General features: G+C 38.3%; 3 protein-coding genes across 3 annotated transcripts; 2 read left to right on the top strand and 1 right to left on the bottom strand.

Moving 5' to 3' along the window:
- Positions 1 to 6,204: 6,204 nt before the first annotated feature.
- LOC107044661 (ribonuclease 3-like) lies at positions 6,205 to 7,752 on the top strand. The gene has a single exon (XM_015266611.1). It carries the CDS (start codon positions 6,205 to 6,207, stop codon positions 7,750 to 7,752), a length of 1,548 nt encoding a protein of 515 aa, XP_015122097.1.
- Positions 7,753 to 12,679: 4,927 nt separating this feature from the next.
- LOC107044660 lies at positions 12,680 to 14,751 on the top strand (the record flags this gene model as incomplete). The annotated part of the gene is made up of 3 exons (XM_015266610.1): positions 12,680 to 12,778; positions 13,013 to 13,077; positions 14,127 to 14,751. Coding segments are annotated over 3 exons (789 nt in total), but the record flags the coding sequence as incomplete, so codon positions are not given.
- A 1,163-nt stretch (positions 14,752 to 15,914) lies between these two features.
- On the bottom strand, positions 15,915 to 17,075 carry LOC107044688 (glycine-rich cell wall structural protein 1.8-like). Its single transcript, XM_015266656.1, has 3 exons — positions 17,061 to 17,075; positions 16,447 to 16,511; positions 15,915 to 16,182 (listed from the first exon to the last, which is right to left on the bottom strand). Exons 1-3 carry the CDS (start codon positions 17,073 to 17,075, stop codon positions 15,915 to 15,917), a joined length of 348 nt encoding a protein of 115 aa, XP_015122142.1.
- Between the last annotated feature and the right edge of the window lie 639 nt (positions 17,076 to 17,714).

The following is a 17,714-nucleotide window of genomic DNA, read 5'->3' as shown; positions in this document are numbered from 1 at the left end:
CAATGGGGTCTAGGAGTATGTATAGAACATTGGGGTCTAGGAGTCTCCCCTGGTTCAAAACCATCTTTAGAGGTCCTAGCACGCCATTTCTCGACCCGTTTTTCTGTAGAAAAACCTCTTTGAAAATTGTCCATCCACTCACGCCTCAACAGTGGATTACGAATTTTTCTCGTGCATCAAAATCATAAATAAAGTCATCGCAATTTGACTTCCGCCCACTCAATTAAGTCCCTCAAAGTAAATCATATTCCTCGACTTAATACCCCATAAACCTTGCTTATTAATAGAACCATAAAACTCAAAATACCATGGTTACGAGTGACTCCCTGAACGAGTTTTCTAGAAAACTGGTACAGTCGGTTGTTGTGCTTTCGCCTTCCAGTACCAGATAGCTAATGAAAATCCTAGCCCAAGGGGAGAGCTGGTCTTCCATCACCGCAGAGCCCCTCTCATCAACCACGTACATGCACTTTCATTTGATTTCCGCTTCAATTTCCAAGATCAAACTTCAATCTGGTTTATGTATCAAGTGTCGATGTCGGTGCACGGCGGGCGACAAGGCCGTAAAAGTAAAATAAAAATTATTTCTCGCTAACTTTTCACAAGTGTGTGAATGACACGTTGAGGGACAACGACATATTCTCCCACTCGTTAGTACTTTCACTTTTGCCCCGTTGGTTCTCCCGAAGACTAGCTGAACCCGTCACACCGATTCTATCAAATACCCTATTACGACTTTATTGTTTTTAGTGATACGCCATTGCGATAAACAAAGTAGAGCGAAATTCACTTGGGGAAATAGGAGAGGCTTTATCGCCACTTGAACACATGTGAGATTAAAGCCCAGATAACGCAGGATTAAATTGAACGTTTTGGAGAAATTAAAGGAATATGAAGACAGTGAGTACACGATTAATGATAATACTTTGATTTATTCTCAATAATTGCTCTTTCCATACGCGCGAAATAATTTCGTAGAAGAACACAGTGAATCCGACGGAAAATTCTATTGGATTTCTATTGACGAATTCCGCAGTTTTAAAATGTGTAATAGAAATTCTTTTATAGAAAACTTTAGGAGAATTTGATCTTTCCATTATCTTTTAATTTTCCAAGTTTTTTTCAGTCTCATTTTCTACTCTTTTTATTGACAATATCGAACTAAATAACTGATTTCTTCGATGGAATATTTTCTATTGAAAACAACGCGCAGTAGAACTGCGGAATTTTTCACTGGGATCAGCTAAAGACTAATAAAAAGTTCACTAGAAATTTAAGAGACTTTTTTCTAATTCACTATAAAATTCTATTGGATATCCGTTGGATTTCTAGTTAAAATTCTATCAACTTCGGAAGAATTCCGCAGTTTTACTGCGCGTTTTTGAAATTTAATATAAAATGAAATGTTCAATTTTTTTGTATTCCGATATTTTCTATAGGAATCCCTCGACATGAATTTTCTAAATTTTTTACACTCTAATTTTCTCCTCTTTTCATTTAATGAAAAGAGAACAGATTCTATCGATTCGATAGAATCTGTACCATTGAATATTTCCATTTAAAAAACACGCGCAGATAGCTTCGCAATTTTTCAAAAAAATCTTCCAAAAACCAATAGCCACTTCAATAGAAATCCACCAGAATTTTCCATCGAACTCACTAGGTTTTTCTATGAAACCTTCGTACGTGCTCTGTTCCATTCAGATTGTGATAATCGTGTCTCTAGCGATACAAGCCTTCTGTTACGACCCAATGGACAAATCCCTGAAGGACATACTTTTACCACCCGGTAAATTCGAAGCATTTTACCACAAATCACCGCAATCCGAGGAAGAAAATGCCGCAAGACCGCCTCATCTTCACGGCTCCTTTCATGCCTATCGGAATCCAGCTCTCGTGGGAGCCCCGAACAGCGCAGCCTATGGCTTCCGTTTCGATGGCAAACGACGTTTCAATTACGAATGAAATGAAAGTCCCCGTACAAACTGTTTTTTAATTGTCTGCAATTAACTGTCTCTAATAAATGCACTGCTGTATGATTCTCCCGCATATAGAATTACTCCACTTTTTTTGTCTTCTTTCCCTCCTTGTACTGTTGTTTTCACTGAGAAGAAATTCAGAGGAAGAGGATTATTACGAGAGTGGAGAAAAACGGCGAGGCTTGTGGTTAAAAATTGTGGAAAAATCAGAGCGTGCTGGATGAACGAGTGTGACGACGACAATTTGTCTTTGGGAAACTTCCGAAGAAAATCAGTGCGCTTGTTTGAGAGTCAATATTGCCTCAGTGTACTTGGCAAATCAGGGGGTACTCGGGGCTTATAATTTGCTGGGCGTTCAAGGGGCGTATCTTCGGGCACATATAACTGTCCAGCATTAATCGGGCGTTGCAGATTGAAGTAGACATTTCCAGTTTTCATGGTACAGTGCCATTGACTCCTTGCGGCTATTGCCGTGCAAATGTCGTGATAGCACTCATCAGGATGTATGCGTGTCGACGTTCAGTCAGCTTTGGAGATTAGAGTTTACTTTTTCTTTTTTGTTTGGTAATAATTAACCGCGGATTCCAGAAAATGGCACACGTTTCGACGGATTTTTTTAGGACAAGAAATCGACTTCGGATGCTGGCTTTCTGATGATCGCTGCGCGGCGGGAGGGGGGAGAAAGAGGGGGAAAGGAAATTCTAATAATTGTACAAAACAACTTGTACGAGTTTTTTTAAGCCGACAGGTTCTCGATGACAACCACCACTCTGGATAGATTCAGTGTTGGAAAAAACTGGGGAATTTGTAATCGTTCGAGAATCTTCAGGAGGGAAAACTCGTCTTCGTCTGCTTCGACGACCCTCAGACATTTGCATTGAAAGTTCATGGGCATATACAGAATTTATTGCCAGTGAAATTGTGAAAACTAGTTTTCTATTACGATTTCAGTAAAAGGGAATTAAATTTATGTGGTGGAAAGGTCAGGTGGGTTTCTCAAATTAGCGGGGGAGGGGGCAGGAGGGAAATGGATTTTAATTGGAATTTATCCGGGGTGTTTTTTTTTCAAATCGTATTTTTTTATTGCACTTTTTTCGTGATTTTCTCTTTCCGATGTAAATCAATGTGAAGGCTTCCTGGTTTCTGGAGTTTTCCTGGGGTGATTAGATAAAACTTGATCGCAGGAGGTGGGTGTCGGCTGATACGGGGAAATTATTAGTCAAGGTTGGACAGAAACCGTGAACTTCAGGTTTATGATGGGTTGCGGGAGGGGGCGGGGGGTGATAAGGATTTAACTGGAGACAGCTGCGATCTTGAGGGATTGAGAGGTTTTTTAAATCGACAGTTCGTGTTGTCTTGAGAAACGCATGGAGAGGAATTTATTATTGGTATTATGTTTTTTTATTGTGATGTCACACTATAATTAATGAAGATAATTCGGGGAGACGAGGATGTCTCCTCAAATTATTTTCATTAATTATGGTGTGACATCACAATAAAAAAAGGATGATTTGAGAACCCCAGGGTTCTTCTTTTACGAGCCCTACCATTCTCGATTCCAAAGTACTGGATTCTACCTAGAAGTACCTTGACTTAAATACCATGGGTACTGGCTTTCAAGGAAAATTACTGAGAAGTAAAACTTTTTGTCTGATTCTCCGAGAACTTTCCCTGGAATTGAGTACTTTTTGCTTATTAATTTCACCGCGGAGTACTAAAACCAAAAGAGTTTCTGGAAATCGAAACTTTTTTTTTCGTGCGCGGCATAAATATGACTTCGTCGCGATAATGAAAGTGTAGTGATATCAACTGAAGCCCTCGATTAGCCATTCGAATATTTCCCAACTTTCGCTGCAACGAAAACTGCGAAATTCCTCAATTTCTCTCACGCGGCGCAAAATTTACCCAAAAAATAACGATTCTGACGAGAATTATTGACTATTTAAAAAATGAACTGATTCATCAATGAAGAAAAAAACAGAAAATTCACGTAACTTCATTGTTGTTAAAAATTTCAAGCTTTTCACTTGAAATTTCAAGAGTAATTTTCCAACAGTACAGTTTTTTCCCAATTTTCCAACTAACTTTTTCCACACCCCCTCGCATCGTCCCCTCGAGATTTCCGTGGAAAAAATTCGTGGAAGAAAACCCGAAAAAATGGAAACCAAGAACGTGTGCCCAGGTACGCGACCTCTGTCCCTGTCCCAATTTCATTTCCCACGAATGCGACCCAGCGAAGGGCTCCCCGCGCCTGAAATCACCTCACGTACGATAATACCTCCCGTCATACCTTGAGAGGGCAATGAACACACGCATAAACAACCACACACCATGCACCATAAAAACCAAACATCCACATTTAACAGAAACGACGGAAGCCTTTAAAAGACGTGGGAACATATCGCCAGTACGACAGTCGTCCTAGTGGTGCGACTCAGTTGAGTGAGCCAAGTGTTGGGGGATATTTACGCATAGGCATGAGGATCGTTTGCCCGATAACGGTGAGTGGAGTCCGCTTCACTGATCAGACGAGATCAAGGTCTTGATGGGATTACAACGTTCTCCCATCCCCGGATTTTAATCTTCAGATAAATCCCCGGAGTACAACAAACTCATTTCTGAAAGATTGACAAACTCCCAGTGTACTGAGCAACAATAATCGGGCGTTTAGTGTCACCGGGGTGTTTCTGTTAACGGGCTGTGCGCGGAAGTGCGGCCACCGGAATAATTGTCAAAAATGAATTGTCGTGTTTACCTTGGTGTAATAAATTAAACCACTTTTTTAACTGTCGATAATTGCATACATTTCACTTTTGCAACTAATAGTGCATTTTCTATTCAGGTCGGGGCCGTCCTGCTGACCATCGCAGTGGCAGCCGGCAAGGGTGCACAAGCTGGGTGAGTACGGTGGTTGAAGTAGTAGGAACACACCGCGATTTTTAAAGATTGATATTTGGAAGAAATTTTTAATTGAAATATGCAGGGGAAATTCGCAATCGATCGATGGTTTAGGATTTTTGGTGACGATTAATTTAGAAGTACTCAATCATGGAGAGTCTTATGAGATAATGATTTTTTCGAAATTGAGAGGAAGGCATGTATGAACAAGTTTCATAGAAAAATCTAGCGAATTTACTAGACAATTCTATTGAATTGATTCGATTAGTGTTTGGTGGATTCTATTGAAATGCTCACTAGAAAATATTCTGTAGAAAAAGTCAATAGAATTTGATTTTTTAACAAATTATTCTATTGAGATATTTTCTATTGAATTTAGTCATCTCAAATTTTCCAAGTTTTTTCGTTTGATTTTCTTGATAAAAAAAGAAAAATAGAATGAAAAAATGGAAAATTTGAGCCGAAGAAATATTACAGAAAATATTTCAACAGAATAAGTTGTATAGAAAAATCGAATTCGCTAGGTTTTTCTATGAAACAGACAGTCTCAACCTTTCGTTACAAAATTTGCTCGAGAGGAAAATACTTTTGGATGTGCAGTGTAGATTTTACTGAATTAATTTCTCACTCTCATCGAAGTATTAAAACAATTCATATGAAAAATTATCAATGATGAATAATAATCCTTTCTGACATCTTAAATTACTTCTTCCACGTTACGCTCAACGATTCAACTGACGTATGTTCACACTACTGCAAACCAAACAAAAATAACATATGAAAAAACTTAACAGAAAAACGCTAGCGCTTTCTCTAAGAATTTCTATTGAATTTCTATTGGAATTCTATCAGAATTCTGTTTTTTTGCGCCAGTTCTATTAAAAATTATGCAACGCCCTTCAGCGTTATTAAATAGATATTTGTTCACAGAAAAATGTCTATAGCCCTTGAATTTTCCCTACAACTTATTCTGTCGGAATTTTCCTATAACAATTTTTGGGCACGATTTCCCCAAGTTTTTTTCCCGATCTTCATTACGATAAACAAATAAAAACAGCGGAAAAAAATTATAAAATTTACAGTCAAGAATATCCATATAAAAATCAAAATCTGTTTATTTTTCTACGAAATATTTCTCAACAAATGTCGCAAAAACAAATGGAATATTCCAACAGAATTCCAACAAACCCCCAAGTCAACCCTTCAAGATTTCCACCAGAAATTCACTACAATTTTCTACAGAAAGCGCTAGACTTTTCCACCCCATTTTGTCCGGCGATAAAGAATATTCCCCCAGAACCCTCCTAACTCCAAAAAAATCCCCAGAATGACAGCTGTCGCTCGCGTGCCGCGTGCGCTGATCCTCCAGCCAGTCTCAAAATTACGAGAGGAGGAGGAGGACGGCCCGCTGGACTGGCTGGCGAACATGTTCCGCGGGATGATATCCCCCCGGAAGAGACAGCCGCCCTACCACCAGCCCCCGATGCTGGGGCCCATCCGGATCCCGGGAATGGACGACGAAGTTTACATAAAACAGCTGGGATCCCTCGCCAACTCCCAGAGTCGCGTGATAGTCCGAATGATGACCCCCGGGCGAGGTCAGCCAGGGCAGATGTCCCCCGCCACCTACTACACCTACCAACCGGTGTTTCCGGCCGCCCCAACGCGCCAGATCCCAGTGCAGCCCCCGGGTTTCGCGCCGATGGCCTCGCCGACCCCGACGGCCCCGTGGCCGCAGCCGCAGGCGATGCGCCCGCACTCCCCCACGAGCTACAACAAAAACATGTACCCGAGCCACGGCTACCCCCAGCCGAACATGTACCCCAATCAGTTCAGACCATCAGTTCCGCTGCACCAGTCGCATTACGACCCGCCGTACAGCCCCCGCTACACGCAGAACCCGTACGGAACGTATGATTTCGATAATTCCATACCGCACGGCCGAGGCTCGCGCTTCGGCCCCGATCCCATAAGAACAACAAATTACCCGCTGTACCCACCTCTCAAGGATCATCACAATTTCAATGGCCAAGTGCACCACGACCACGAGATTAGAAATCAATCGGCGAGCAGTGAAGAAGTCTACGACGATTCGCGCGAGAGCGACGTGCGATACGCCGATGCTGAGTCTAAGGAGATTCTGAATGAGTCCAAGGTGACGGACAAGTACAAGGAGATCTATCGTCCTGACAGAATGGTGCCCACCAATCCAACGTGGAGAAACCGTTTCTGGACGAGGACGCACAGGACGACGACGGCTTCGCCGACTACCGAGGGGAGTGAGGATGAGGGGAAAAATAAATCAACGAAAGACGGGAAATTCAGTTCCACGGAGATTAGGGAAATTGTCGCGCCGGATTTGAAGGACTGGAAGGAGAGGACGGAGAAGGGCGAGCGGGAGGAGGAGAAGCGGAGGACGGACTCGAGGATGGACGAGGGCGAGGGGAAGGACGGGGTGGCGTTGGGGAAGGGGGAGAGCCGGGAGTTCGTGGAGAAGAGGGTTTTGAGTGTGAGGATGGCGGATGCGGCGAGCGAGGGGCCGAGGGCGTATGCGAAGATTCAAGCGAGGAAGAGGAGTAATTGGACGCCGATACTGCCCAAGCCCACGCAGCTTCCGGTCTATTCGGGGGGGAGCCAGGGGAACTCGGCGGAGGTGAGCAGCACGGAGGCTGCGAGGGAGACGACTACGCGGGCGAATGAGGAGGCGAATGCGACGCGCGATCACTCGCGGAGGCACGAGGGGAAGAGACACTCGAAAGTGTATCAGCGGAAGATAGGGAAGAGGGACAGGAGGGTGAGGATTGTGGAGAGCGTGAGCAGCTCAGTGTCCGTGTCGAGTTCGAGGGGCAAGGGGGTGAAGCCAAAATCGACCTGATGGGGTTTTTTTGAATGTACAAAAATCGGTTGTCGCTGCTCTTGATTGGTAGGATAATTTATCTACATAATTTAAGTTCTGTTGATTTTTTTTTCTCTGTTCTGCATGGGTGGAAAAAATTGGAGGGAACAGTTCTGGTGGAAAAAACGGAGAGGTTCTTCTGTGAATTTTTTTCGCGCGTGTGGCTTTCGTTTTTTTACGTGATATTTTTTTTTATTGAGATCAACTGCCACATTCCTATGCAAAGTGTTCACTACCATTATGTGTCTGTATTATTTGTTGATAAAACTTAATAAATGAGATTACCAAGATTTTTTTGGTGCGTTCAATTTATTTAGCGCTCCTGAAATCACATGGGCACGCTTTAGATATTGTAGTTATAGTGAAGTTGAAATTCATGAATTATCTTTGCTCTTGATCGGTAGATTAATTTATCGTTGTGTAAATCCTGTTGAGTAAAAAAAATATTTTAAAATTCACCGCATTTTTCTGAAGTTGAAGTAGTTTTTCAATTGATTTTCTTCTGTGGAAATTCGTGGATGAATTTTTCAGTTTTTTCTAATCTATTTTTTTTTCTTATCAAATAATTCACGTACAAATGTTTGACATATTAAAAAAAAACGAACAGTCTTCTTTTAATTTTTTTTTTCGCACGTGTAGTTTTGTTTTCTGTTTTTTTTTGCCACATTCCTGATATACCAAGTGTTTCCTATCATTATATGCCTGTATTATTTGTTGATAAAACATAATAAAAGAGATTACCAAGACTTTTGTAGCTCGTTCAATTTATTTATACCTCCTGCATTCACATGGGCACGCTTCAGACTTTATAAAACCACCATAAAACTCGCGTATAGACTCGGCTCTACTCCACAAACAACTCAATAGAAACTGTAGGAGACATCTCAATGAGCTATATATCACCAACTTTAACAGAATGAATTGATGCAGAACGTGGAAGAAATCCAATTTCGACGCACGGATAAACCAATTAAAATTCACGGAAGGTCAGGGGCCCCCGTGGGCCCAGCTGTATAAAATTGTAAACCAAGAGCCAGAAAAATCACGATCAGAATCTCGCCGGCTTTCTCTGTCGATGGAAAAAACTCTGCAAAGCTATAATCACTTCCATAAAACGCGAATAACTTCGGATCACAGCAAGGAGTATAAATCAAGTGAACCGAGTCACCTCACGCATTCTACTTGAAAATAAACTCCACCAGTTTCCTCGCCCATCCGGATAAATTTGAATGGTATTTTCACTCTCAGAGAAAAACGAAACAGTTTAAATTTTCTAAAACGTGAACTTGAATGAGCTGAACTGCTCTGTAACAGCGATTTTCCCATCGACTTTATCGTGATCTTGGCATTGAATACCACTTGCGTTACGCACGTGTATCGACCACACACGCGATGATGAAGATCGCGCCGACTACGTGATGAGTTCAATTAGTTTCGTTTGAAGCAGTGAAACCTTTTTTTTAAGCAGTGAAACTGTTTTTCATTTTTTTTATCCAACGCTGAATGATTAATTGTGCTTAACACGGTGAAATTCACTTTACACTCAAAGTCATGAGCTAAATCGTGAGCTTTTTTATTTGTCAATCATGAGCTTAATTGTACGAAAAAATAAATAGATTTCGATTTTTATGGATAACTTATTCTATTCAGATATTTTTTATAGAAAATCCTTGGTTTTTTTGTTCTTTTTATGGAGAAAAATAAAGTGGAAAAAATTTGGAAAATTCATGTCGAGGAATTTCTATAGAAAATGTCTTAATAAAAAAATTGTATAGAACTAGGAATTTTTAAGGATTTTTTTCATAAAATAGTTTCTATTGAACATTTTTTATCGGATCTCTATGAATTTTCTATTAGTGTTTGGCCTATTCCATAGAAAAAATCAATACAATTCGATTTTTCGATAGAACTTCCTCCACTTCAACTTTTCTCATTTTTTTGTTTGATTTTTTGAATAAAAGAGAAGAAAGATAGAGCGAAGAAAACTTGAAAAATTTATGCCGAGTAATTCCCACAGAAAATGTCTCAAAAAAAATTTCTATTGAAAATTTCCCCTAAAAAATACGCGCAGTAATATTGTCAATAGAAATTTGATACAATTTTCAATCGAATTCTACTTTCTTTTGTTATTTTTTGTGCGTGTAAAAGTGCACACTAAGCACATTGTTGAAACTATTGAGTGCTTCCTAGATACGATTGTTATCAATCGCTCCAGTTGCTGTGTCCCAGTGGTCTAGACTCCCGACTCTGCAATTAATTCACGACAATTGAGTGAGTTTAATCTCAGATCTGCACAGAAGTTGATGGAGTCGTTAAACTTCTCGTTGAGTATTCATTCTGATGCGAGTAAACACGTTCTTTTATGTCTCACATATTTGTTCCGGTCGTTGATACGTGGATGAGTCTGTAGTTTCACTGAATTCTATGGGGATATTTTGATGCGCCTCGCTAGTTCTCAACATATATAAAGCCACAAACCGAGCGCCAAAGCGCGTAGTTGGATATCTTTACAGCTACTGTTCAACATCAATCGGAATTGTACCACTTTTATCACTCGGTGTAAGTGGTTTTACATTGAGACTCGATACAGGGATGAAGAACGATCGATTGGTGAGAATTCACGTGAAGTTTAGTGATAAGAAAGTTTATTTATGTCTATAAAAAGGTATGATTCATGTTGCAGTGCGCTTTAGCATTTATCGTTGCCATGCTGATGCTGCAGGACTCTAGTGATGGGTAATCGTCTTGAATTCATTAAAGTAGCTCCACCCTTCGCCCGGGCTACGCTGTACCTTTGGATATTTTCAGTTTTCAAATTTTTCAACTAAATTGCATGGAAAAAATTTGACAAAATTCATACTCAGTCAGTATTATCTAAATTAAAATTCGCAAAATATTGATATTTTTTCAAACATTTCCCTCTTATAAATAAATAATAAAACTTGTTTGCAAAACGGTGGATTATTTTTTATGAGGTGTCGAAAAAATTCTCGATTTTTTCACATCTAATGAAAAAAATTCAGTTGTTAATCTTTGATTACAATGGAAAGGTTGATTTTTATATAAGACACTGGGCAGAATCCTGATTTTTAAACATTTCTTCTTTGAAAAACCAAAACGATGATTAAATTGAAAAAAAAATTGGAATTCCGAATCTATTCGAGTTTTCTGTAATTTTTTTGCAGTTTTCAATGATCTTTGAATTTACCGTAAGGGTAGAGCTACTTTAAATTGCGGGCTAATTTCGAATATCTCGGATTGAATCGGATGCTATCGGCTATTCTGTCGGTTTGCAGGAAAAAGGTTGTTATCCATCTACCCTATAAAGTCAAGAACATCAAGCACACGCACACTATTTACAAAGTTATACCGCATGTACACGAGGAGAAGACGGATGAACACATCGAGGAAACTGAGGAGTTCGATCACTTCAAGAAATGATGACTGGGGAGCTTTCTGGGAGGCTGCAGGACATCCGACTTGTTCTCTAGCGCCGGAGGAACACAGTGTTCACACAATGTACAAATTTAATTAATTAGTCAGCTCGTGTTAATCAGGAATAAATATTTAATTGATATTCTGCTCTTCGTTTTATTTATGCGGGCGAAAGGGTCAACGGTTAGTTGAAGGATTAGGTGTAAGGGGCTTTCTGAATTATGAGGATTAGCTTTTTTTAATTTATATTAAGGAAAAAATGTAAAAATTTTTGCAGAATTTTATGAAAAATCAATTCACATTCTCAATTTCAGTTTAATTATTTCTGAGTCTTCGATTAATTGGAAATTTAGCGTAATTCAATTCTAAAGGTTCATGTTTTCATTAAAAATTCACGTGAGTTGAATTTTTAAAAAAATTTCCAATTCCATTCAATTTTCAATGAAATAAGAACAATAAAAAAAATGAAATAAGAAATTTCAATTTTTTTATTTCTGAAATTAGTACGTTGTATGTCTATTACTTAAATCCATCCCCTTTCATTTCATTATTTCACATACTCGTATGAAAAAACTTGATAGAAAAACCTAGCGAATTTTTTGGCTGATTCTGTTGAAATGTTCAATAGAAAATATTCTACAGACAAAGTCAATAGAATTCTATTTTTCTGTGCAACTCATTCTATTCAGAAATTTTCTATAGAATTTCCTTGACTCAAATTTTCTATTATTTTCGTTGCATTTTGTAGTTAAAAAGGAAAGAAAAGTAGAATGAAAAAAACTTGGAGAATTCGAGCCTAAGAAATTCTATAGAAAAATCCAATAGAATAATGTAACGAATTCGCTCTAACGAAGAGTTACACTATGTAAAAATTTACAGCGACTACATCACCAAATTATTCCACCGTTTAAAATATTCTCGGCATTATTTTCTTCTTCATCCCCTACTCTGAAAAATTTCTAATCGAATCATGGATGCGGATAAAAAAGGGGAGAAAGTGAAGATATTTTTGCCGATGGAAACTTGTCGACTTATACTCCGGAGTTAAAAAATAATTATCTCTGGAAAACGGTGTATTGACACCCGATATTAATTCCACTTTTTGCAATTTTCTCAATATTTTTTATCCAGCTCAACTACCATGACGATTCTCTCCGCTCTGGTATTATTCTCAGTTAAATAAAATAAATCGATACATTTGTTTCACTGGTATAGAAAACACCGTGCGAATTGAATGAGATTTCCGATTCCTGGGGGCTGACGAAAAAAAAGAGAAGCAGAATTCAACTTTACAGTCGTTTTACTCCATTTCCCGTTATTCCTTCGGTGACATTGAAACTACTGCCCCGCGAGGGAAATCGTGCAAATCGCAGCGGCGGTCAATCGCGAAAGCGAGAAAATTTATTGTCATGGTACCTCGTTTAAAACAATCGAAGATACCTGAGTGACAATGAAATAAATCCATGAAAATAAAAGGGGCAGTGGAATATATAAACACAGCTGTCACCGATCAATAGACGTCAAAAGTAGTCGAGACGTTGAAAGAACATTCCTCCCATCAGCAAAGATGGTAAACGTCCAATTAAAATATTTAACATGGATTTATCTTAATTGACAAGTTTGATATATGATCATTAGATTGTCCGTCACTTTCGATTTCCCGTCTTGTTCGATTCGCAGCGAACTAGAATCATTGGTTTAATTATGATCATGAATTCGACAGTGAAAGTAGTGGCATAAATTACATTTTGTTGAAGATATTCAAACAAGTGGTTGGAAACATTTTTTTTCTTGTCGTTTTTAGGAGCCGAAACTTCTACTTTTAATTGTTTTCGCTGGGGCCGTTGGAGCTGGTGAGAATAAAGAGCAGTAAGTTTTGTCGAGAGCTTTTCGTAGTTTATCGTGGGATAATTTTGTTTGTGAAGGGGAGTACAAATCTGGTGATAAATAACTTGAAGAGTATTTTGGAGATCTGAGGGATTTTTTTGGAGGGAATTCAATGCTTTGCGAAAGGGTTATTTATTTGTAAATTTGGGGAAATTCTAAATTTTATTTAGAAGGAAGAAATCGTGGAATTTCGGATTTCAATATGGTGTAAATTTTTGAGCAACAGGGAGACGAAAATTCCTTGACTTCAACTTTTAATCAAGACATGAAAATTCGTGAGAATAATTATCGGAAGTTTCGAGGAGTCTTTTAATTTTTGTGGAATAATTGAACTGAAATTTACAATTTTCATAGATTTTTCCATAAAACAGCGAATTTTAAATGATAAAATTTTTTGAAATTTCAGTAAAACCATAATGTGATCGGAAATTGGAAGCAATAATAAATTTTTTCCATATAAATTCTCAAGAATCAATTCTTTACTGCATTTTGTCCTATTTTACACCACAAAAACCGCGAAAGAACACTTGAAATATTCACGCCCGAGAAATTTTGCAGAAAAAATCGTAACAGAATGACTCGTACAGAAAAATCATCATCTACTACTTGAAATTTCTTACTAAATGTCAAACAAAAAATTATAGATTTTCAATAGAATTCAATCAGAATTCCCATAGAATTTTCTGTTACTATTTCTCTTTCATACGTATGAATCGCGAAAAAAAATAAAGTTTAGTATAAACTACCCAGTAAACAGAACAGTCTACTTTTTGACAGAAAATTACGCGAAGAAATACTGAAATGTGCACTGTTGCTTTGAATTTATAACCATTTTGTGATTTTCAAGCTTAAAAGTCGGTATTTTTTTCCGGATTTGTTTTCACTTCTCAAAAACCGTCCATCTACTACTATAAATACAAATACATAAAATAATATTTTGTACATTTTATAATCTTTTAATATTTTGTATTAATGCAAATATGCATTAATACAAAATAATGAACTTCTCTCCTTTAATGAATTCCTTTCAGCGTTCATTTTAAGATCCACGTGCCCGAAATAATAAAGCACCACATGCACACGCACACGATATTCATTCACGTTCATCACCCATCGAAAAAGAAGAAGCCATCGCACTCGCACCATGACCACGAGGACTTGGATATTTACAACACCTACAGCCAGCACACAGGCTATGGAGGAGAGTACGAAGCAGGCGGGATGGATAATTACGCCAATAGAGATCTTCTGCAAACTCAGTATCCGTCTCTGACGACGTACAGGGGTCACCCGGAGACGACTGTCCCGTACTACGATGACTACACAGGTGACCCGCAATATCCGCGTAATCCCGACGCGCCCGAGAGTGAGTACGAGGAGGTGGTCCCTGGGTATGGCTATCCACCACTGTATACCACGAGCCATTACCAAGTTACTGAGGCTGTAGACGAAGAGCCTGGGTCCTACGAGAGGACGAACTACGAACAGAGTCGCAAATCGGGCGGGGAAGTCACGCACGATCGTGTTCATGAGAAGAAAACGAAGAGCTTTTACAAGAATAACATCGAGGAGTCTTCAGAGAAGACGACGAAAGAGAACAGTGAACAGAATTTCAAGATCCCAGGGATAGATTATCTCAAGAAGCATCTCGGTTGAGGGCGGAATTTCAATCGGTTTTTTGTATATTTTTATAATAAATTTTGTGGAAGATTACGTCTACAGTCAGTTTCTTGTTCTTTTTTATTACGTAAGGGATAACAATTAAGAATGTTTAATGTTTTTGTCTGCATTTTAATGCAGCGTGTTCACAAGAAGAAATGGAAGAGCTGTTGCAAGAATAAAACGGAGAGTATTCGGAGAAGACGATGAAAGGGAGGAATGAACAGAATTTTTAAGTTTCAGGGATTGATTATCTCAAGAAGCATCTCGGCTGAGGCTGGAATTTCACTCCTTTTTTGTATTTTTGTATATTTTTCTAATAAATTTTGTAAAAGATTATGTCTACAGACAGTTTCTCAATTTATTTATCTATCATTCCGTAAAGTAGATCAGTTTAAAATATTTAATGTTTTTGAGAAGACGAAGGGAGTGAAGAGAATTCCAGAATTCCAGGGATTTATAAAATCAAGAAGCAGATCAGTTAAGGGCGAAATTCCATTCGCTTTGTCGACAAACATTTTAAAACAAATAGTTCTATAACCTCCGGTTCTACAGCAAATGATATTTGAAGACAGCTTCGTGACTGTTTCGTCCGATTGCATAAGGTGGGCAAGTGGAAAAGGTACGGACTATTCAGACACGCCGTCTGAGTGACATTAAATTCGATTTAGAGGGAAAAGCCTATTAAACTTCAAGTTTTATGTAAAATTCAAGTGAATTCAGATAATTTCAAGTAGAAATGGGACGGAAATTTCACAACTTTTGGAAACTTTCAATTGATTTAAAATTCATAAATATATTCACTAGCATTTTCCTAATTTTCACCGAATAATTGACTCAGATTTCATAGTTGTCACTGATTTTTCCATTAAATTACAAAACTATTGAAAGAATTGTATTTTTCTGCGTCGAGATATCCTGAAATTTCAGTGGAAAATTCACTCGACACTGAAAATTCAGAGAAAAAATGCAAACTCTTGAGGTCATGTTCCCAAAAATAAATCACAGAATGCCCCTCGATTTTCCTGTACATTTTTATAACAAATTATCTAATTCTACAAAAGTCAACATTCGGAAAAATTATTTTTCCGATTAAATAAGGTACAAATGTTAGAAAAAGGTGAGGAATATTCGGACTTCCTCGGACTAGGGAGGAATATTCAATATCCACCGTGCTCTTCACCTCCACCGTACTCTCCCTCAAAATGATGCCCTCCAATTTCGTTGCCACCTGACCAATCCCCCCCGTGTCCTCCGGAGAAGCCGTGACCTCCTCCATGACCTCCAAGATCAATTGGATGACCCACTGTATATCCAAGCACTTCGTAATGATCTCCGCCGCCTGATTTATGGTGGATATGTTTTGTTATCGTGTGAGTATGCTTTAGCGTCTTTATGTGGTACGGCACGTGAATTATTACGTGGTCGCTTGAATAAAAATGAAATAGAATAAAAGATCAATTAATTATTTCGTTCCACAGATGAAATTCCGTTTCGAAAAAACCATTTAATATCTGAATAACATGAAGAATATTCTACACGTATTTTTTATTTTGAAATACGACGAGGAATGAAAAATGTAAAATTTATAAAGAAAAAAATCAAAGTAATTCGCTTTTATATTTTGATATTTTCGATTCGTTCTCGTTTGAGATAATGAAAAATGTCTTGTAAAATTGAAAATTAACTTACTGCCCTCCATGGCCACCCCCAGCTTCGCAAGACTCCATCAAAATGCCAGCGAGAAACCCAAGAATCTGGAACGCATCAATAACAATAAATTCTCTATTCTGAACGGATTATTTAAAACAAGAAAATTTATCAGAAAAATCGTATTCAAGAATTTAGCAGCTTACCTGTGCATTATTTTCGGTAGAAAATGTTCAATGGGAGAAATTCTACAGAAAAAAATAAGATTCGATTTTTCCACACAACTTATTCTATTTTTAAAATTTTTTTCTTTTGATTTGTTATTGAAAAAAGGGGAAAATGGAGTGGAAAACACTTGGAAAATTCCTGTAGAGTAAATTCTGCAGAAAATGTGTCAAAAAGTTGTACAGAAAGATAAAATTCTTCAGAATTTTTAACAGAAGAATTTTTAATAAAAATGTCCAATGGAAGAAATTCGATAGAAAGAAAATGGACTTCGATTTCTGCAAAATAAATTAATTTCTGCAAGTGAAACTAATCGAATTTTAACCGAAATTCAATACAATCTTCTGTGGAATTCGCCAGGTTTTTCCATTAATTCTTGTCATCCCAGCCCTTCCTCTTAAAAACAATATATTCCATTAGATTGAACTCACCAGAAGTCTCAGCATTGTTCAGCAACAAGTATTGTCGTCCAAGCCCCAGCAGTTGATCAGTGAAATTCACCACAGAATGTTCCTCCACTTATATAGATGTTTGATCAACTCCACCATTCTCGTAACTGAAAAGTAATAGTGCTCCGCGAATTTAAAAATTGTGAAAGGGGTAGAACAAAAACTCCACGACAGGATCCATTGTTGCCCTCTCCTCTCGACCGAACCCATTCACCGAACGTTTAACAAGATACAGAGTAGTCCAACATCTCTATTTGTTTTATTATAATCCACCTTGCACTCACGGTGAATGTCGAGAGACAGTGAATATCAATGCAATTAGCTCCTTTCACTTACGTGCAGTCAGAGGGGTTGAAAACTCCTCTTAAATGACATGAATTAGTCTATTCAGGTTCAAGGTCAATTTAATAAGAGTTAGGAGACCGAAGATAAGTGAGTCGACGATTAATTTGATTTTAATTTCCAATGAAAATTGCTGAGAAATGTGAGACGTGAGTCGACAGTGGGTGGACCAGGAGAGCGAATCCCTTTCCATCTCGAACAATTGCCAACTTCTGATAGCGGGAAAAAATACGAGTGAAAGGAGATCAAGAATGGGGAAAAAAACGGAAATGAACGACTGTGCAAGAGATTTAT

The sequence above is a fragment of the Diachasma alloeum genome, unplaced genomic scaffold (assembly GCF_001412515.2).
Source record: "Diachasma alloeum isolate Michigan unplaced genomic scaffold, Dall2.0 Dall_scaffold_00782, whole genome shotgun sequence".
Classification (NCBI taxonomy): domain Eukaryota; kingdom Metazoa; phylum Arthropoda; class Insecta; order Hymenoptera; family Braconidae; genus Diachasma; species Diachasma alloeum.
The sequence above is the reverse complement of the archived record's forward strand: the minus strand, read 5'-3'. Positions and strand labels throughout refer to the sequence as shown.

Excerpts from the sequence above, each read along its gene's own strand:
- LOC107044661 (XM_015266611.1), top strand. The coding sequence starts at position 6,205 with ATGACAGCTGTCGCTCGCGTGCCGCGTGCGCTGATCCTCCAGCCAGTC.
- LOC107044688 (XM_015266656.1), bottom strand. Across the intron at positions 16,183-16,446 it reads GGGGGTGGCCATGGAGGGCA|CGACCACGTAATAATTCACG; the intron begins GTAAGTTAATTT and ends TTTTTATTCAAG.